This window comes from Mesoplodon bidens (genome assembly GCF_964165515.1).
Source record: "Mesoplodon bidens genome assembly, chromosome: 2".
Classification (NCBI taxonomy): domain Eukaryota; kingdom Metazoa; phylum Chordata; class Mammalia; order Artiodactyla; family Ziphiidae; genus Mesoplodon; species Mesoplodon bidens.
In genome coordinates, this window is record NC_138177.1 from 180,395,212 (window position 1) to 180,416,726 (window position 21,515).

At 51.9% G+C, this 21,515-nt stretch overlaps 1 protein-coding gene across 1 annotated transcript; it reads left to right on the forward strand.

The window, feature by feature from the left end:
* Positions 1 to 5,462: 5,462 nt before the first annotated feature.
* Positions 5,463 to 19,758, forward strand: ENO1 (enolase 1). The gene is made up of 12 exons (XM_081224152.1): positions 5,463 to 5,606; positions 8,014 to 8,107; positions 10,591 to 10,686; positions 12,101 to 12,159; positions 13,846 to 13,915; positions 14,375 to 14,508; positions 14,892 to 15,114; positions 16,260 to 16,457; positions 17,097 to 17,298; positions 17,710 to 17,818; positions 18,068 to 18,126; positions 19,324 to 19,758. Exons 2-12 carry the CDS (start codon positions 8,023 to 8,025, stop codon positions 19,391 to 19,393), a joined length of 1,305 nt encoding a protein of 434 aa, XP_081080278.1. The 5' UTR covers positions 5,463 to 5,606; positions 8,014 to 8,022; the 3' UTR covers positions 19,394 to 19,758.
* The last annotated feature ends 1,757 nt before the right edge of the window (positions 19,759 to 21,515 follow it).

The following is a 21,515-nucleotide window of genomic DNA, read 5'->3' on the forward strand; positions in this document are numbered from 1 at the left end:
CGGAAAGCAAGTTTGTGTGCCCAGCGCAGAGGCCAAGCAATACCGAAACGTCAGAGTTTGGAACAGAGAAAGGTCTACTGCAGGGTCATGCAAGGAGACAGGTGGCTCATGCCCCCAAAACCCGGAACTCCCAAAGGGTTTCAGCAAAGCATTTTTAAAGGCCAGGTGAGGGAGGGGCATGGTTGGCTGTTTCAGACTTCTTGGTGTCAGACTCCTTTGCTCTCCTAGCTGTCCACGTAGGTCAGGTCACGATGTTCCTGTAAACCTCCAACAAGATAAATGTTATTCTCTGTTTTGCAACTTTTAATGTCTCTATAAATGGGAAAGTGTTATACCCTTAAAGGTCAAAGCCTTGAAAATGAACTATCCTGTATATTTCAGGCTATAGGCAACATTCTTTTTCTTTTCTTTTTTTTTCTTTTTTTTTTTTTTTTGCTACACCACGAGGCTTGCAGAATCTTAGTTCCCGGACCAGGGATTGAAACTGGGCCCCAGAAGTGAAAGCGCCAAGCGCAGAGTCCTAACCACTGGACCGCCAGGGAATGCGCTGTAGGCAACACTCTTAACGCAAAGCAAAAGCAATAGAATACAAGGGTTAAAGTAAAAGAAACAGATCTAATATGGAGTCTTCCCTATTACAGGACTTCTCTTTCCTTCACAGCGACTGGCATTTTTGGAGCGGGCCATCCGAGGGTTTGGTGCTCCAGCCTCTAGGAGGGCTGCCAGCCTGGTGACTGCAGATTGGGGTTTCTTGGCCCCCGGGCTGCAGCTGCCCTGGGCCTCCCTTCAAGAGACAACCTTAAGAACTGTGAAAAAAACAGGATGGGGACAGATAGAGATGAAAAGGGAAACTGCTGGGGAAGGGGGCCAAATGCAGCTGCTATTTAGAGATATCAGTGCCTTGCAGGCCTCCATTCCAGCTGTAAGCAATGATTTCCAAACTGATGGTAAGAAGCCTGTTGCGGCTCAAAACTGCCTCCTGAGGGTGGTCTTTTCACACCCATTTCAGAAATTAAGGAGCTGAGGCACAGAGGATCCACGCAGAGCTTTTTTTTTTTTTTTTTTTTGCGGTACGTGGGCCTCTCACTGTCGTGGCCTCTCCCGTTGTGGAGCACAGGCTCCGGACGCACAGGCTCAGCGGCCATGGCTCACGGGCCCAGCCACTCCACGGCACGTGAGATCTTCCCGGACCGGGGCACGAACCTGTGTCCCCTGCATCAGCAGGTGGACTCTCAACCACTGCACCACCAGGGAAGCCCCACGCAGAGCTTTTTGATGCAGGACAGCAACTCTTCCCTGAGATTTTCTCTTGCTGGTGCAGAGCCCTCTCAGTCCCCATTTGCCCCCTCTTCATTAGATCCTCCGGGAAGCCCCTGGTTTCCCTGAGACTCCTGGGGTTTCTTTCTTTAATCCCTCTGCTCTTTACTCCCCTCATGTGGGCACCCCTGATAAATGCCCTCTTAGCGATGACTTTGTTTAAAAACCATACTGTGCTCTCCCTTCTGCCTCCCCAGCGTCTGCCTTGCCCGGTCCCTACTTCTACAGCTGACTTTGTGAGGGGCTGTTGACAGCAGGGAGCCCTAAGAGGTGCCCTCAAAGCCATCATAAGGGTAGAATGCTGACTGTAACTTACACAGAGGGCACGAGGGTTTCCTTAAGCAAAGGACTTGGAAAGGATGTTAAATTGAAAATCAGTAGGGACTTCCCTGGCGGTCCAGTGATTAAGACTCCGCGCTTCCACTGCAGGGGGCACAGGTTCGATCCCCAGTCCGGGAACTGAGATCCTACATGTCGTGCGGAAAAAAAAATCAATAAAATTTCTAGAAAAGAATTGCAAAGGAAGAGCTGAATTTTACTTTTTTACATCTAGGTCAGAACTCGTATTCACTGCTGGTGGAAGTACATAAAGATACGAATACTCTGGAAAACAGAGTTGAAGATGCTTATACCCATGACCCAGGAATTCCATGTCCAGATGTGTGTCCTAGGTATTTGCCCTAGAGAAACTCTTTCTTGTACCTGCACTCAGGAGACATCTGCAACAAAACTCATAGCTGCAGTGTTGATATTAACAAGAAAAAAAGAACTGGGAAACTCAAATGTATATTGACAGGAAAACGTGTGATAGTCACACAATGGAATACTATTCAGCACTGAAACAAACCATCTACAGCTCACAAATGTCAAGCTGAGCAAAAAAAAATTGTAGCAAAGGCTAGAAACAGTATGATGCCATTTATATAAAGTTCAAAAAATATTTAAAAACCACAAAGAAAAGTGAGGGGAAAATAAACACAAAATATAGGACAGTGGTTACCTCTGGGGCCAGGGAAGAATACACAGGGCACGTGAATGGCACTGCCAGTATCCACTTCTTAAGCTGGCAAGTTGGGTACACTTCCGTTTATTCTTTTTTACATCAGATATACTTTATGCAGTCTTTGGTATATGTTAAATACTTAGTGGTGTAGAATGGGGAAAAATGCACAATCTAAAAGTTGAGGATTATGTTTTATTCAGTGGACTTACCGAGGGCTTAAGCACAGGATACAGCCTCTCAGATAGCTCTGAGGGACTATTCCAAAGAGGTATGGGAGGAACCAGGATATACAGAAGTTTTTGCAAAAAAAAGACCCAGGTAGTTGAACAGCAAGAGATTACTGCTAAGTACAGAAAAACCGGACATCTCAAATTAATGAATTTAGTACTTTTCTGTGTATGGGAAGATACAAGAATCCGGGCTAAATGAAATTATTGCTTTGAGATGCACCTTAACTATCTAGGGCCAGTCTCTTGTTCTTCTCCATCCTGAATCCCCACAAAGTGCTGGAGGTGGCTGCAGTGGCTGATGACTTGATGGCTGTAACATCCTTTGTTTACTGATAAGGCAGGCGACATTCTTTGTCCTCAGTGGTAAACAAACACAAAAACTTCCTAGTCTGTTAAGGGGAGGGGCGATCCATCTAGATCCCCTGAGGGCCTTCCTCACTCATCTGATCTCCCTTGGGCTGCTTCTCCAACCCATAAGTTTCCTATCTGTCTAAAGACCTGCCTTCCAAAAGAGGTATGTCACTTTTTCCACCGACCAGCAGTTTTCAACCAGGGGTGCGCAGACCACAGATACAATCAGTAATCCAGGTGGGTCACAGGCTGCTGAAGATTCATCTTCCCTCAATTCTGATGTCCCCCTGCAAAGGTCATGCAGGCACTACCCGCAGTGTGGTCTTCTGATAATAGCCTTGCACACATGTTTCCCCTCCCTGCCCACCAGCCTTTGGTGTGCCACTGCACTAAAACTGTTCAATAAGCATACTGTCAACTAAATGCCTGTAACAAGGTAAATGCCCCTGCACTGGACTGAAGGCACACACGAGTCCCACAGCCTGCTAGCAAAGCCTCAGGAGCTGTGGAGACAGGCAGGGCATTTGGCAGCTTGTGGATTTTGGAAAGGATCTGAGGGCACATCTCATTAACGGTTGAGCTACAGTTTGAGGTCAAAGTGCTGGCTCAGAACACTGTCTGTGGCCTCCAAGAATCTTGCAACAGCAGCGGTCTGAGATCATGTTCTACATCTGATTTCCTGCTAGGAATCACTGGTTGTGGCCAGAAACCCGTTATAAGAGCCATGTCTTTCTATCTTTATCTCTCTAACCATTTTAACATAAAATGAAAGAGATTGTTCTGGAGCCCTTTCAGGGCCACACCTTAGAATTGCTCTGAAAATAAGAGCTCTAAGTGTCTGATTTCTGTTGAGTTCTTAAGGTTTAGGAGATGGTGGCTGTTGATTTAGCTGCTGAGTCATGGGGCTGGGATCTTGGTCTTAAGCAGTCTGAAACACCAGTGTATTGCTGGGGAAATCACAAACTCTGCTGGCAAAATTCACATAATTCTTTAGGAAACATTTTACAATTTCCTTGTTGATTTTTTGCTGAATTTAATCCTAAAGTTCTTTCTTCTTAGTCAATGGAAAACAAATACAGTGGACTCAATAGGCCTTCAGCTTTACCCAAGGCTAGGAATTAAGGAATAAAAGCAGTTTTTGCAGCTGACCAGAAAAAATAATAATTAAAATCAAATATACACTCGAATCTCTCCGTGCAAGGCAATGCGTTAAGTATGGAGATGAACGACATTGTTTTAGCTCTCAGACTTACAGACCAAGAGGAGCACTAAGAAAATACAAAAATAGGGATTCCCTGGTGGCGCAGTGGTTGAGAGTCCGCCTGCCGATGCAGGGGACGTGGGTTCGTGCCCCGGTCCGGGAAGATCCCACATGCCGCGGAGCGGCTGGGCCCGTGAGCCATGGCCGCTGAGCCTGTGCGTCCGGAGCCTTGCTCCGCAAGGGGAGAGGCCACAACAGTGAGAGGCCCGCGAACCACAAAAAGAAAAAAAAAAAAAAAGAAAATACAAAAATAACTCTATCAGAAAACGAAGCCCTCCCTTGAGTGTGTGTTGCGGGGTCGGGGGGAGATGTGCAGCAGAACTGATTTGAAACGGTATCAGTTCTTTCTTCATCAGAAGGGGAAAATAACTGCACCCACTCTTGCCTGTTTTTCATTTGTCAGACTACTCTGGAATATTACCTGTTCTGAACTTTGAGAAATTCCCCGAGTCTGTGTGAAATTCCATTCCCAAATCAGTACAAGTATGGTTCACGTGTATGGGAAAGGGAGGTACAGAAGCTTACTTTCAAGATCCAACATAAACAAGAGCCGAAGAATGAACAAACCCTGGGCACGCACGTGGAGTGCCTGGCACGTAGGAAGCGCCCAAAAAGTATTAGCTGTAATTAAGGGAAAACGAACATCCTTTCGGCTCTTGGCCTAATAACTCCTGTGTGACCGACGCAAGGACAAAGGGACCGGGTCACCTTGGCGGGCTGCCGGGCGCACAGGGCGCAGGGGCGGGTGGGCACACTTGGCCGGGCTCGCGACTCCGCGGCCCGGGAGCGGGGTCCGGGCGCGCGGCCGCCAACGTCTCCAGGCCGCCGGGGTCTCCGGCACCGCGCTGCGGGGCGACGGGTGGGGCTGCCGGGAAGGGCGGGCCGCGAAGGTCGTCACCAAGGTCGTGGGCCGGACGTGCGGCGCCGGGGCGACGCGGCGTGCGTGCGGGACTCGGAGTACGTGACGGAGCCCCGAGCCTTCATGCCGGCCGCGCCGCCCCGCCCCTCCCCTCCCCCGGGGCCCCCGGCGCCACAGACTCGGCTCAGCCGCGGGTCCCAGCGGCGGGCGGGAGCGAAGGGGGACGGGGGCTCGCCCGCATCCACACATAGCCGCGAGGGAGTTGGGGCGTCCAACCCGACCCCGCCCCAACTCCCCGGGACGTCGCCCCCTCTTCCAGTTCCCGACGCCCGCAGTCTCACCCTTCCCTCGGAGGCGAGGGCCCGAGTGACGGCGCGCCGGGCCAATGGCGAGGCAGCGCGGAGGGGGTGGGCTTGAGGGGCGGGAAGTGGGCGGGGTCCCCTCGAGCTGGGCAGGAAGTCCAGGCCGACGGAGCGGAGACGAGCTCGCGGTACTTGGAACGTCCGGACCTTGAGGCTTAAAGCTCTCCCTCGGTGTCCTCAGCACCCTCTGCTTCTCTCTCGTGCGGCGACCTCAGGCGGCCGGGTGAGGACTCAAGGAAGGGCTGCCGAGCAAGCGCCCGGGCAGGCGGCGCTTGGGTGCCCCGGGCCCGCGGGCGCTCCTGACCCTCAGACGGCGTGCCCGGGGGTTCGGCGGGGAAGGGGCGGGTCGGCGCGCGCGAGCGGCCTCCCCGGGCCAGCGTCGCGGCCCGAGGCGGGGGCGCGGCGCCCGGTTTCTCCGGAGGAGAAGGTGCAGCTCAGCCTGTGATTACTAGTTAACCCCGGGCCGCGTCACTGTCCCGGGAGGTTAGAGGTAGAACACGCGGTCACCAGGACAGCAGGCGGTGAGGATGGAAGGTTTGGCGAGCACTCCAGGCCTAACCCGCGTGCTCATTAAAGCCAGGCCCTTCCGAGAATGGAGAAAGGGGGCCGGAAAAGGAGAGATGCCCGGGAAGCTGCAGCCCACCCCACCCCTGGCCCCGCGCCCCTGCCTCCCGCCGGTGGCCCTCGGCCTGGCGCCTGAGTGTCCAGCTCGTCGCTGCTCCGGAATGAGCAGGGACTGATCTGCCTTCAGAAGGCACTTGATCTGGAGGGGACTGCAGCAGAGTCGTGGGGTCATTGGAAGCCCTGCAGGCGACCTCGCCCAAGTCGGGCACGAGGCGCTCCCTGCTCCCCGGGCTGGCCACCAACAATCGGCCCCTGATCTGACATAAAAAGGATGTACTTTAAGGAAATTTCCTGTTCGCTGCTTCCTCTGCAATGTGGTCTTCCCCCTGGCCGGTGTGGGCAGCCGGTTGACCTGCTTCCGGGGCACACCTAGGCCCCGGCTGCCCGGTGTGCTCGTGCTGCCCCTGGTCCGGGCTTGAGTCCAGGCACATAAAAGGCTGTGCAGGCTCCTAGTCAGACCCATCTTCCGCCCTGCCTGTGCTCCCTGCATTTTCGGAGAAAAGTTTTTCTATGTAATTTCAAGATACGTTGAATTTTATTTTCACATCGTGAAATCAGTCGACTGCCTTGTCTTATATCACTAAAATAAAACCAGAAATGAAATCTTACAACTGTATGATGAGGAAGTGTAATGAACATGTGCTTAAAAGTGCATCTAAAATCTGTGAAGTAAATCGGTGGTGGCATGGGGATGCAGGGGGAGCAGGGACTGGAAATGGCCTCTGGGGACTTTTTTGGGGTGGTCAGTGTTACACGGGTATATGATTTAACCAAAACTCAAAGTTAACTAAAATTTTAAAATTAAAAGATTTTAAACAAATTTGCCTTTTTGAGATAAAAACTAGATACCTTTTTATTGGCTAATGAATAAAACTCCATTGTTACAAAGAAAAAACAAAGCCACAGAAGTGACTTCAGTATCTAATTTTGAAACTTAAAAAGATGCCATTTGCTGCTTCAGAACATTCCAGAGAAGATAATGGAGAGGAGCCCAGCTAGATAATGGCTTCCAAACACTGATTTGGTTCCTCTCCTACAAGTTGTTCAATTCTGTTGTTCCTTGGAGAGCCTGGGGGGGGAAAAAGCAAGAAAGGGGCTTTCTTTGAGCTCTTGATATTTGTTCTCTGTAGCTACAAAACCCCCCCTCCCCTTTTTTCTCAAGGTGTTTTCAAAGGAAAGCGCTTCCGTTGGCGTATCCTGGTGCTCAAAGATAGAATCCTTTCTCTAGTTACAGATCACGACATTTCATAATTAAGTTTTTTAAATAGGGTGAAATGCCCATTGAAAACAACACTGACTAGATAATGTTATTTGTGTGCCCTGTCTTGCTAAAGACCCAAATACTGTGAGGCTTGAAAGGCTCAGAAATTGGCAAAGATCACAGCACATAGACCAAGGAGCTCATTCCTGGCCTCCAAACTCAGAATTTCTAACTGATTATCCAACATCGACCGGTTGAGCATTCTCCTGCTACCTCAGGTTTTACTTGATGAACTGTGTTCCCAACTTTTAATTCACTGTTCCACTACAAACCCGATTTTCCTCCTGGTCACCACCCCCCGCCCCGGTTTTTTATTTTAATCCTAGATGGGTTTGCCTGTGGCCTTCATGTCCCCTTGGCCCTGATTTGGTCCCTTTCCCATGGCCCCGTGCCTGCCCTTGTTGGTAATTAATTACAGCCAGTTTCAGACTTTCTCCTCTTCAGGCACTCTGCACGCCATCAACGTGTGAACCTTGCCCGCCAGCACGCGCCGCCGGGCTTTCTTTGCCTGTAGGACAAGACCTGAACTACTAGGGCCTTGCAGAGCTAACCCTACCTACTTTTTAGGAACAATTCCCAGTGCTCTCCAGCAGGCATTTTCTCCCACTCCAGTCAGCCTTCCTACATGCAGTTTTTAGTTTATGCAGACTCTTTCTAGTCTAGGGATCCTCAGAAGTGACCCCTTGCATAATGAGTTGAGGCTGCATTATGGTTTATGGAAATTATGGACTGTGCTTCCCCACAGAAATTCACCATGTCTATCCTCAAGATCCACGCCAGAGAGATCTTCGACTCTCGTGGGAATCCCACTGTTGAGGTTGATCTCTACACCTCAAAAGGTATGGGCCACCATTTTTTCTAAAGTCCCTAGCACCACACTCCATTTTTTAAAACTTCAAATGACAGAACCTTAGGCAAGAAAACATCTGTTATGGTAAAAGCCTTTCTTTCTGGTCTGCACATGCTGGTAGGCTGTGGTTCCCCACTGGGGGAAGGTTGGGAGGGTTTTAAGGCAAGAGGTCCTTGTCTTGGTGCTTCTTGGTACGTAGAGCAGAACACAGGTTGGCTGCTAGGTCAGTGAGGTGGAAGTAATGTGATAACCTTGTCCCTAAAAGGGCCTATCACTAGTTTGCTTCACAGCTTGCTGTGAACAAATACGTAGATACGGTGTGATAGGATGGATCTTTCTTCCTTGAAAAGGAAAGAGATTAGGGGACTACAAGGGTATATATAGCGCTCTTATCTCCGTTTCTAGAAATCACTCTTAGACAGAGGATCCGGGACAGTTTTTACTTTGGGGTGTTGGAACATTCCAGAGGCTCATATTTTTACCTGGCTGTAAGTCCCCTTAGGAATAATTTGCCCACATGAGAAAAGAATAGAATGGGAACCCTTAAAAGCTCCCCCATTTTTCTTTTACTTTAAGAAAATCTAGTGCTTCCCTAGCCCTGCATTACCTCCAGCAATGTCTCAGCTGTTTTCTAAATGGTTGAAATTGGAAAAGGAGCTTCAGGCAGAATCACCCAGAGGTGCTGAGCACAGACCTGCCAGTCAGAGCTGAGTCATGGTCTGAATCACAGGCCTGGCTGTGGAACCCTTCCCTTCCTGTCCTCCCTTGCCCAGAAAATGAAGGCCCCTCGAGTCGAGATTCACTGGGCAGGAGTCTGCCTTTGGTTACTGTTGGGGTGCCCTCAGAACACGATTCCTTCTGGGCATGTGCCTTGTGGCAAATGCTGTGTGTTCTCAGAAGATGGCGAGAATTTCCTTTCAGCTTATGAAACTGGCACACTTAGTCAGAGTGGAACTTTCCACTTGGAAATTAATAGCCTTTGAACAACGAAAAAAGGCCCAAGACACTAGAAGATTGTTGGGAGGGGGAATTTTCTTTGAAACTCTTTAAAATGACTAAACTTCATGTCTTATGACATTTAAATGAATGGAACTTTCTCTTATGTGTCTTAATCCTTTTAAGAAAAGAAAAAAAAAAACCAGGAAGTCATAAATTTGTTAAGAACCTTTCATCACTTCTTTCTTTCTTACAATTTATTTTTTAGACCAGTTTTGGGTTCACAGCAAAATTGAGTGGAAGGCACAGAGCATTCCTGCCTACCCCGTGTCCCCGCTGTCACCATCCCCACCAGAGCGGTACCTTGGTTACAGTCGAACCCGCGTTGACACATCATCACCCAAAGTCCACAGTTCACCTTAGGGTCACTCTTGCTTTCCTCATTTCTTCACCTGGTCCAGCGCCTGATGGATACAGAGAAAGCCAGGGCCTGTGTTGAGAAGCACGTGTGTCCTGCTGGCCACACAGTCAGTGCGGTGGCACAGGCGTGCAACCAAGTATGACTGCGATACTCGGTTGGGTTTTTCCTCTTAGTTTGTTGCCTCCACATCTCCCGCACCCCCCAGTTCTCGGCATACCTCAGATGGGGAAATCCCTAACGGTTTCAAGGAGATTCAAGAGGCTGCCCACGCTTCCTGCTCCCCTAACCCTTCTGCCCCGTGGAACCGGATTTCTGCGGTACCTTTCTTGGCACTGTCTGTCCTTCTCCAAGAAGATTTGCCGGTTTTCTGCTCCACAGTCCAGGCTTAGCCAGGCAGCTGGTTTCTATATCTGCAGGACTGTGCAGTGCATGCGTGATTGGGTTCTAGTGTTATTGTGCTTATTCCTTTCCTCTTCCAGTCTGTCCTGTTTTCTGGTTTCCTGTTATGCAGAGAACCCCCAAATAGCATTTCTTGCTCCTTAAGCTGAGGCAGATGAGCTGTAGAGATTCCTCTTGAGCCAGCGCTTTCAAGGCTTGAAAGCTAGCAACCTGATCTCACTTGTCTAAGGGAAGCTTGGCCACGGTGCTCTAGAGCTGGACTGTCTAAAATAGCCCAGTGTTTTCGTGGGTTACTAGCTGCTAGACAACCTTAAATCCCATAGGTGGCCTGCATTGTATTTCTTTTAGGCCGCGCTGCTGGGGGTGGTCCACGGCCCAGCTCCGGGGCACCAGTGGGGAGCTTTGAGAGGTGTGGGCTCAGACCTCCCATTTGTTTTGGAATCTGCACTTTAACCCACAGGTGATATGTGTGCACGTTAAAATCTGAGAAGCTCTGCTCTAGACCTTTTTCTTTAGAGAGATTCATCAGCTATGCTCTAGTGTCTGCAGTGCGGAATCATAAAAACATGGCAGGCAGGAGAAGCAGCCCGTCTGAGTCCTCCCATCGTTGGGAGGAAGTAACTGTTTCCTAAGGGCAGCTGCCTCAGTGAGCGGGGAGGGCGGGAGCTATTTCTTAGTCATTAACTGTTTTTCGCCCTCCCTCTCTCAACATCCAGGTCTCTTCAGAGCTGCTGTGCCCAGTGGCGCCTCAACTGGTATCTACGAGGCCCTGGAGCTCCGGGACAATGACAAGACGCGCTACATGGGCAAAGGTAAGGGCCGAACCCAGGCCGGCCTCCCGGCAGCCACAGCCTCCCTCCTGCTCCCCGCGGCTTGCGTTTGAGGGTAGCAGACCTCTGACTCGGCCCAGAGTGTGGGCAGCGAGCGTGGGCGCCGCACGTGGAGGAGGGGAGAGCGGGCTGACGGGTCCCAGCACCCCTGACCCCGTAGCTCAGGGCAGGCGCTGTAACACTTACTTCTACTGCGGTTTGTCTCCAGTCTGTGAAGAACTCCTGGCTGGGTCAGGGGATGTGGGAGAAGAAGAAGACAAGTTATCTAGTACTAAGGGGCAGCCTCCCATCCTCTGGGAGGGCTCGGAGGGCCTTCCGGGCCATCAGGCCTCTTCAGGGGTCCGGTCGCGGAGGAGAAGAGCTCCCGAAGGCCTGGCTGGTGGCTCAGCATTGATGGGCTGTCGTTGTCTTTTGGTCTCTTGGGCAGAGCCACAGCCTCTGCTGAGCTGTATGCAGACGGGCTGGATACTGTGTTGGCAGTGCTCACCTTTCTGCAGATGGAACCTGTGTGGCCAAACTCCAGAAAAGCAGATAGGGCTAGACTGTGCGTTCTCAGCGGGGACGGGAGTTGGTTCTGGCGAGGAAGCAGAGACGTACCGTGACGGTTCATGGTTCATGGCCCTCCGAAGGGCCACGTGTGTAGACAGGTGGGGGGCACGCGTGCTGCCAACTCTCCAGGGAGGGCGATTAGCAAAGAGTCCAGAAACGCTGCAGAGGAGGCGGCGAGAGCGAGGTGGGGCTGGGGGCACTGGGCCAGGGTCGCAGCGCGCCACTGTAGGGAGGCAGCTTGTGCAGAGAGCTCTCCCCAGGGACCTTGCTGGCGGCCCAGGTGGTACGTGGCTCCAGCAGCGGGACACCGCTGTGCCCTGGCTGTGATGAGGACAAATGCACGGTCCCTGCAGCGTTCTCCCTGTCTTCCTGTTTCCTCTCTTTCTCTCACTCAGCCTCCTTCCCAGCCTGTTCTCCTCTCAGTCTCTCTTTTTTCCTTCTCTGCCCATCTCTACTGGTCAGGTGTCTCCAGACCCGTTAAGTACATTAACGAGTTCCTGGCACCAGCCCTGTGCACACAGGTAATACATGCATTGGGCGTCCTTTAGTCTCTGCAGCTGGCCTGTCCAATGCATGGTCTTGCCAACTAACCTCCTTCAGACATTCTGGATGGTTGCTCTGTGTGCGGCTCTAACCCTTGGGGGTCCTAGGTAAGAGCACTCAGACTGGGCCAGGAAGCCCTCCGGTTCCAGGGGGGGAGGGCGATGGGGATTTGAAGGAGGTCCCATTGAAGGTCTCTGGTGGGCTCTGGATATCTGTGTTGACGTGGTGAGTGGTTCTCTCCAGCAATGCTGCTCAAGCCTGTCTTTCATTAATGTCGGTAATTTGATTTGATTATTCCTTCTAGGTGTCTCAAAGGCTGTTGAGCACATCAATAAAACTATTGCGCCTGCCCTGGTTAGCAAGGTAGGACCTGCCTCCTGATAACTAATGTACATTAATGCTATCAGAGTGCCTCCCAGGCCAGCCCAGGAGGCTTTCCTGTTCATGGAAGAGCTTATTCTGAGAGCTAAAGAAGCCGGTTGGATTCCCTGTCGTGCATGCGAATAACTTCGCCTTTCCTAACCCACCCTCTGCCTGCCCATGTGTCCATGGCTAACAGCGCACGGAATTGGATCCGAGGGACGGGCGGCTCTTAGAGCCTTGATGTTTCCCCACAACCATCTTGACCTTCGGGGAGTTAAGATCCAGATCTTAAGAGCGGCTCTCAGGGGCGTTAAATGTAGTGTCCGTGGCGACTGACTCATTTTTCATGAACTGTGGAATTATTTACTGTGTTTTTACACAGCAGAACTCCCATTATGTAAAATCCTACTTGGAGCCTCAATGTGTCAAACAGATAAAAGTGGAGCTGCTGTGGGTGAAGTGGGTCTGGGGATCCCACAGCCCAACCTACTCTGCAGCTTGGTCTCGTTTATCCTCCCTCCAGCCCCGCTCTCCGTAACTCTGGCCCTTTCTCGGGTCCAAACCCAGCCTCGGCCTGTGTGTCCTCCTTGGTATGGCCCCTCTCCCAGCTCCACCCTGCACGCCGGTGGCAAGCGGCTTCTCTGCTGATCCTCTCCCCAGCTTGCCTGCTGTGGCCTGGCCCCCGTGGCTGGCTGTAATGGGTCCCCAGGCGGAGGTTTCAGCACTGCCCCGCCACGCACACCTTCCGTCCCGTCCCGGCCTCCGGGGGCCCTCCACACAGCGCTCTTCTTTGTGCCTCAGCGCCCTCACCTGGCCTGACGGACAGCGAGCAGGGCTTTCATGACATTTTCCTTTGGGAGAGACAAACTTCAGTCTAACTCTTGGTGAGGGTTGGCCTCAAGCCATCTGCTGGGGTGGCTTCTAACTTTACCCAAAGATGCCTTGTCACGAAAGCCAAAGATGCCCAATTGTTAACGTGGAATGATGGACTTAACAGATACTGGTTTTCTTTCATATTTTAGCTTTTATATAAGAAACATTATAAATAATGTGCTGGTATCATTCACGTATGGAGTTTTTAAAGTAATGCCGACTTTTATTACATTACTTTGAGCCAGTTCTTAAGACACCAGTTTTACTTATACTCTTGCCAAAACCAGTCATTTTCATCAGTCGTCAAACATTTTGCTAAATGATTGTGGACTGTGTACAAAACTCGTATCTCCCATCAGATGATGGAGTTTGCTGTCACTGAGGGCAGCTGAGTGACGGCAGAAACTGACTTTGCTGGTGAAGAACAATGAATTCTGTTATTTGCTGCCCAAAAAGTCACACTGCTTTGGAGTAATTCCTTCTTGAGCCTGAACCAGACGATTCTGCCTCACGTGTAACGTGACCTCGGACCCCCTCGGTAGACTCCCCTTTATGACATGAGGACCATGCCTTGTCGGATCCCTCGTGCTTGGAGAAGTGCCTGATGCTCTTAAAGCAGTGAAGGGCATTCTTCTGTCTCCCCCTTTTCTCTTGGCATTCCCCCCTTTTTTTGCCTGCCAGACGCATGGGTAACACAGAACTGATCTGGGCTTCGCACGTTCCCAGGGTTGATGGCTCTGTGACGGAGGGCACAGGGCATGCAGGTGGAGGCCCCACGCCCTCCCAAGCAGCTTACCCTCCCTCTCCCTGTAGAAACTGAGCGTCGTGGAGCAGCAGAAGATCGACAAGCTGATGATAGAGATGGATGGCACGGAAAATAAATGTGAGTGGCCTGAGGTGGGGTCCTTGCCAGGGAGGTTGTGGCTTCTCCTGAAGACCCTTGAAGTCCTTTGGGGAGAGGTCGTGTCGTCCCTAACGATGAATTACGCAACTGTCTGCGGTCCTCCCCTCACTCGAATAAATCACATTTTTAAACATCAGGAGCGTAGCCAGATGACAGCAGCCGGCATGTAGGGTTGCTCAGAAGAGGCTCGTGCTTTCAATAGTCGAGCAATTTGCGGAATTTTCCAGAGTCCCATGGACCAAAGAGAGGGCTTTCTCTCTGGGGGAAAAAGCAGCCTACGTGGAAGGCTATTGCATTTCTGGTGTGAATATGCAAAGGAGATAGAAAGGAAAAGGTTCCGAATACAATCCAGGGTGCACACAGTGGTGCAGGTGGGGAGGCCAGCAGGAGGAAGGCTGGTGAGTAAGAAATCCCTTAACATAACCTGTTCTGTTCTAGCCAAGTTTGGTGCGAACGCCATCCTGGGCGTGTCCCTGGCTGTGTGCAAGGCTGGCGCCGTTGAGAAGGGGGTGCCCCTGTACCGCCACATTGCCGACTTGGCTGGCAATGCCGAGGTCATCCTGCCAGTTCCGGTGAGTGGCGAGTGTTTGCTTTCTCTTGGGGTCCCGAGACCTCCCGCCTCTTGACCTCATCCACGTGTGACTGTCCAGCACACGGGTAGGAGCAGGCTCTGGGGGTCTCGGCTGCAAATAACTCCGCCGCCGCCAGCTAAGAGTGACCCTGAGCAGGTGACTCGGCCGCCCTGCACGCATCTCCTTCGTTGTCGATGGGAGATGAAGATTGTACCTGCCTTGTCGGGTTGTGTGCGCTTGTGGTGGTAGTGACCGCAGTTCAGAGACCTTGTGGCTTCAGAGCCGCACGGGCCCCACGTGGGAGCCATGCGCCTGGGTGTCGTGGGGCTGCTGAGGGGCGGGACCCCCCGGGCCTGGAGCTGTACTTGTCTCTCTCCCCACAGGCTTTCAACGTCATCAACGGGGGTTCTCACGCTGGCAACAAGCTGGCCATGCAGGAGTTCATGATCCTCCCCATCGGGGCCGAAAACTTCCGGGAGGCCATGCGCATCGGAGCGGAGGTATACCACAACCTGAAGAATGTGATCAAGGAGAAATACGGGAAAGACGCCACCAACGTGGGAGACGAAGGCGGGTTTGCTCCCAACATCCTGGAGAACAAAGAAGGTATGCTCTGGAAGAAGCCCCTGGATCTCTGAGCACCGCCCCCAGCGTCTGCCAGCCTTCCACGCCTGCCCTCAGGGGCGCTGCTCTTTCCACCGTTCGTTCATTAAGTAGCAAAATGCAAAACCCTGCAGACATGGGAGCCAGCGCTTCATTTTTTTTTGAAAAACAAATCACGAGAAATTTTCTTATTAATTCGACTTCTGAACGGCCTGATGATTTGCTTAAACTGGGCTGACGGTGGCGGTAGGGAGGCGGTTTGTTTTCCTGCTGTCGTCCCTGCTCCCCCAGCGATGGCAAAGGTTTGCAGCCGGCTCCGTGTTCAAGGATGCTGGATGTGATGAGGACTGCTGTCAGTAACCGTCTCGGGTCATTCAGCCGTCGTAATGCTGCACAGGCTTTATTTAGCTTTGAATCCTTAGGCACAGGATTAAATGTGAGAGTTGAGTAGAGAATACAGAAGTCCTAGGAAAAGAATTCATGGGTGAATTTTTTGTTTAGAAGAAAAAGTAGGGTTCCAAGCATATTTCATTGCCTTCAAGGATGGCTAGTGAAAGAAAATGTCCATCCGGCTCGTTGGGTCGGTCATACGAAATTGCTGACGTTTGGCTATTTTAACCTATAAAAAGTGGCCCTTCACGCAGTTTGAATCTTGGGGGTCTTGGGGACACTGGAACAGGGGCCAGTGTCTGTCAGTTTCCCTACCGGCAGTGCTGCCGAGCGAGGCCGGCCCTGAGCCTGGGCCGGACAGCAGAGCTGGAGCGGGGGCCTCGCTGTGCGGGCTCCCCGTTCACTGGGCTCCCTCTTGGATCTCAGCCTTGGCTCTATTTAAAGCCAGTTCTGCGGGACAGCTGATCGCAGCTGGTCACTGTATCTTGGCCGGCACAGCTGTTCTTTGGTGCTAAATTTGGGAGCATTTGTCAGTGAAAAAGCCTCTTAGAGTCCATTTCCAACTTGGCCATGCACTACTGGCCCTGACCAATGGTTTCTTGCCCCAGAGCAGAAAAGACTAACTGGAATCTTTGAAACTGGTGCTTGGGGCCAGAGCACCTCTTCCTCTTCTGTTACGGTTCCCATTTGGCAGAGTTAAAGGGGAATTTTATCTCCGTCCTCCTGGTTTCCAAACGCTCACCGCCATCTCTTTCCAGCCCTGGAGCTGCTGAAGAACGCCATCGGCAAGGCCGGCTACACCGATAAGGTCGTCATTGGCATGGACGTGGCTGCCTCTGAGTTCTTCAGGTCGGGCAAGTATGACCTGGACTTCAAGTCACCCGACGACCCCAGCAGGTACATCACACCCGACGAGCTGGCCAACCTGTACAAGTCCTTCGTCAGGGACTACCCAGGTGAGTGCTCCCGGGGCGGCTGCAGGTGTGCGAGTGGGTGGAGCCTTCACTGGGGTGCCTGGTGCAGCAGAGCGGGCAGCCGGCCAGCCGCAGTGCAGTGTGATCGCCTCCTGTCACTGTCACAACAGCCTCCTGAGCAAACGTGGTCCTCCTGGCTCCACTGACAGTGAGGAAAGGAGCCTTGAGAGCCAGGACCACTGGGTGCTCCTAGGCTCTGCGTCACCTGATGCACACAGGAGAGGGGACACAGAGGCACAGAGTGGGTTAGAACTTGCCCAGGGGCACACAGCAAATGGTGGAGCAGGTGTTCAGACCAGGAAGCGTCTCTAAGTCCCTGCGTCTAACGTTAAGTAACTTGGTGGAAGCGGAGCCAAGATGCAAAGCCCGGTCTTCACCCCTCTGGGGCCATAGCTCTGTTTTTACTCTCGGTGGTGCTAAATTCAAACCGCCCTGGGCCGCAAATTTCCCACTTAACAACAGCGGGGTTGCAGGATTGCAGGTGACTGCAGTCCCTGTCCTGGGAAGGGGTTGGGAGACCAGGTGAGTCAGGAGGGAGGGCGGGAGGGGGCTCTGGGGTGCGGCGGGTCAGCAGCCTGGGGGGCCACGCTGATGGAACACGCTCTGCCCTGCTCTGCTCAGTGGTGTCCATCGAGGACCCCTTCGACCAGGATGACTGGGAAGCTTGGCAGAAGTTCACTGCCAGCGCGGGAATCCAGGTGGTGGGGGACGACCTCACCGTGACCAACCCCAAGCGGATTTCCAAGGCCGTGAGCGAGAAATCGTGCAACTGCCTGCTGCTCAAAGTCAACCAGATCGGCTCCGTGACCGAGTCCCTGCAGGCGTAAGTGCCCTTGCGTGGAGGGAGGGGCCCTCCTGACTGGAGCTCCTGGTGGCGTTTAAAGTAAGCTTTGGCCCCTAGGGGATCAGGGTGTTGGGCAGTTGTGTTCTGATCCTGACCACTTGGCAGCCCTACCCTCCTGATTTAATGTCACACGGAGAACGTTAGTCAGGAGACACACGTCTCTCTCCCTCGAGGAGGCAGAACCCAGTTTTTCAAAGGTGACTAGAGGGTGGAGAAAGGTCCTCGGGCCCTTCAGAGGAGGGCGAGGGTTACCGTCTTCCCCAGCAGTTGGGAGCTCAGGGCTGACCCTGGCCCCCCACCGGGAGCCATGAGTCATGGCCTCAGGAGGCCAGAAGGGGCCACAGGGCCCAGGCAGTGGAGCCATGCCGTCTGGTTGTCCCTGGCTTCTAGGTGCAAGCTGGCCCAGTCCAATGGGTGGGGCGTCATGGTGTCGCATCGCTCCGGGGAGACTGAAGACACCTTCATCGCCGACCTGGTGGTGGGACTGTGCACTGGGCAGGTAAAGAGCTCCCTGGGGTGAAGGGTGCTCCCTGCTTCTCTCTCTGACCTCAACTTCCTGAGCACAGACCGGGGGGGCAGGGGGGAGAATGGGGTCCTGGGTGCCCCTTTTATCCCCTCCTTCCTAGGGCCAGGGATCCTCTTTAAGAAATTGCTGGCTCTCTGCCGTGGCACCCTCCCCTTGCCCAAAATGCCCATGAAGATTCAGTGTCCACTGTAAGCAACTGTGGCCTTTCTTTTCTCCTTCCAGATCAAGACTGGTGCACCGTGCCGATCCGAGCGCTTGGCCAAGTACAATCAGATCCTCAGGTAAAGAGTCTGCCTTCGCTGCGTGTGTGGGCTTGCTTGGTCTCCAGGAGGAGCCCCTGGCCCTGTGGGGTGGCTACAAGGGTTGGGGCCTGATACGTTAGGTTGGGACGGAGCGGGGCCTGCTGCACACGATGCTGCCATCTTCTGGTGGGAGAGGGAACTGGCTCCCCTTTAGACAACTGAATCAGAAGTTGGGGAGCTACAGGGAAGCCTTAGTGATGCTCTCATTTTACACCCTTGTTTTGTGGACAAAGATACCAGGGCTCACAGAGAGGAAGAAAAATTGCCAAAGGGCACACAGCAGGGTTTCCACTGGTCAGCGCCTTCTGCCGTTCTGGTCCCTCCCCTTTTTGTCTCAGTGTGTCCTTGGGAAGCACCTATAAACACAGGGAGACCTGCCCTTTTGTTATTTTATTCCAGTCTTGAAGGGAAAAGAAACTTCCATTTTATAAGTCCTCCCGCCTTACCCCATCTTTAAGACTTTATCCTGGAAAATTTCAAGCATATAAAAAAATAAGTGAACAGTAGAATGTACTCCCTTCCCCATTACCCGGATACACCAGCTGTCTGTATTCCTCCATGTTTTGTCTCTTTATACCCTTTTTTCCTGGAGAATTTTAAAGCGAATTCCAGACATCTTATGATTTCATTTGTATATATTTCTTTCAGATAAAGACTTATTTTTGTTTTTTATCATAACCACTGTACAGTGATGATGCCCACGATTAGTGGTAATAGCAATACCCCCCCTTTTCTTTTTTGATACCAGGATCCAAACAGAGTTCACACTAATGAGTGCCCCCTCCTTATTTCCCTGTGCCATTTGTTGCAGAAACTGGGTTATCCTTTCATTGAAAAAACATTTTCTTAAATATTCTAAGAAGTAGCAGTCCTACCATTTCTTCTCCTTTGTCCTTCAGAAACACTGGGGGGAAGAGAAGGCAGGCGAAGGGGCGGCCAGTGGACAACTTGTTGGGTGAATTGGGTGGACGGAGAGGGCCGAATGCTCTTCTATTCCTGGCATCTCCAAGAAGCTCAAATATAGGGGAATAGTTGGACAGACTGGGCGATGGTTGGGTCCCCAACTTCCTGGCAGGAAGTGTGTCTTTGACCACTTCTCTGGGTGGGAAAACTTACTGCACTGAGGTGTGACTTCTCTCTTTGCCTCCCTGTCTCTCTATCTTTCTGCTTCCTAAGAATTGAAGAGGAACTGGGCAGCAAGGCCAAGTTTGCCGGCAGGAACTTCAGAAACCCCCTCGCCAAGTAAGCTGTGGGCGGGTGAGCCCTGCGGTCACTCGTCAGCTAATTAGACCTGCTCCTGATGTCACCTGGGCAGCTCGAGGCCCCCGCCAGTGCTCTGAGGGGCCTCTGATAGTTAACTGCCCTCTCCCCTTCCTGTGACGTCCTCACTGCTTCCTTAGACCTGCTGCAGAAGCCGAGCTTGACCATCTGGAACCCTGCTGGAAACCCTAGCTCTCTAATCATAGAATTGGCCCAAATCATTGTTTTTCTCACCTCGCTTCCACCACGTGTCTGGAGCCATGTGTATCTGCATTGTAATCTCTGAAGTGTCCACAGGCAAGATCCCCGGTGGTTTGTGTGCAAAATAAAAAGGCCTCAGTGACCCATAGGGATGCTGTGTGTGTGTATGAAGTGGTCCTTCCGTCTGCCTGTCTTCACGTCTTGAGTATTCATGGAGCACCTCTACAAGAGCTGAGGCTTTGTGTCATGACAGAAGGGGAGGAGGAGTTTGTGCAGGACGTCGCGTAAGCCCTGGGGAAGGGCAGGTTTGGGAAGAGGTGGGAGATGGGGCAGCCCCGTGCCCTTCCGCAGCAGCTCAGGCAGCGCCCGGACCAGAGGCCCGACTTCAGGATCAGACATGTTAATTTGGGAGAAAAGACAAATGCAGAGCTCTCGCAGGTTACCTCAAGGACAGCAGCTTCCAGGTCACACCACGAGTCCAAACCAGAGGGAAGCTGAGCATCCTGGGCAGGCTGGGGGGCAGGTTCTCCATCCTTAGGGGAAACTGGTAAAAGAATGGTTAGAGGTAGCTCTGGGGCGGTAGGAGGGCATCCAGAGGGTCTTGGAGAACCTATTTAGATACGTTAAAATTTAATTTTGGGACTTCCCTGATGGTCCCGTGGTTAAGACTCCACACCCCAAATGCAGGGGGCACGGGTTCGATCCCTGATCTGGGAACTAAAATCCCGCATGCTGCACAGCATGGCCTAAAAAATTGAAGGAAAAAATTTTTTAATTTAATTTCTTTCCTCATTTTCACTAACCTGATTTCAAGTGCTCAGAAGCTCCACGTGGCTGATGCCCACTGAGTTGGGTACCACGGGTGTGAAGCATTAGCACTGCAGAAAGCACCATTCTAGAGAAATGACTAAGCACCAGTGAGACATGAAATAACTATGGTTGCTCTGAATTGTGTTATAGTACCTGATGAGGCCCCCCAGTGGACATTGTTGTTATTGCTCATCTGTATCAGGGTTTAACCCGAGAAGCAGAGCCAGTAGAAGGTACATATATTAAGGGATTTATCACAAGGAATTGGCTTCTGTGATTGTGGCTAAGCGAATCCACAATCCAAAGGGCAGCCAGTCAGAAGGGAGGGTGACCAGGACACAGGTGAAATTTCTCTTGGGTCAGCCCTACTTCTAAGACCTTTCCCCTGATTCAGGCCCACCTAGATCATCCAAGATCATTCCTTGTTCAAAGTCAGCAGATAAGTGGCTTTAATTATGCCTGCAGAATAGCTTCACAGTAATACCTAGATTAGTATTTGACTAAACAGTAGGACTCGAGTCATGTCACAAAGCCACCACCCCTTTTGAACTTGGCAACTACACACATACGTCTTAAACCATAATCTCCAAATAATGACAAAACCCTTCCTCACCTAATGTGGTACAGCTCTCCTGTGTACAGCCAAAACCACTCACCTGCCCCAGCTTTGTATGACTGGTTTCCATCTAAAAACGGACTCTGCAAGGAAGTGAGTCGAACTCGGCCTGACAGTCTCACTAGAATGTTTGTTCATCCAAACTTTAAGGCAGCAAGTTAGCATTAGTGTCTTTGAACTTGGTTTCATGTCAACATTTCCTGACACTTTTATTTTAAAACAATGACTGGCAGTTAAACGCATTTATCACTCTTGGGTTAAAGGGCAAGGAGTCCCTTCAGATCTGCTCCACCCGGAAGGAGGGCTGCGGGGGCCTCCCTGGCCCTGGGGACACTGAGCGTCTGGGGAGGATGGTTGGCAGCTCTGACCCAGCAGAGCACGAAGCATGTTCCTGATGCGGATGGGCAGGCGTAGGCCAGGAGGAATTGCAGACCATTGGCCTCTTCCTGGGGGCCCTGTCTGAAGCAAGGCAGGCAACGTT

Coding starts and splice junctions, on each gene's coding strand:
- ENO1 (XM_081224152.1), top strand. CDS start 8,023: ATGTCTATCCTCAAGATCCACGCCAGAGAGATCTTCGACTCTCGTGGG. Junction 8,108..10,590: donor TGATCTCTACACCTCAAAAG/GTATGGGCCACC, acceptor CTCAACATCCAG/GTCTCTTCAGAGCTGCTGTG. Junction 16,458..17,096: donor CTTCGTCAGGGACTACCCAG/GTGAGTGCTCCC, acceptor TGCTCTGCTCAG/TGGTGTCCATCGAGGACCCC.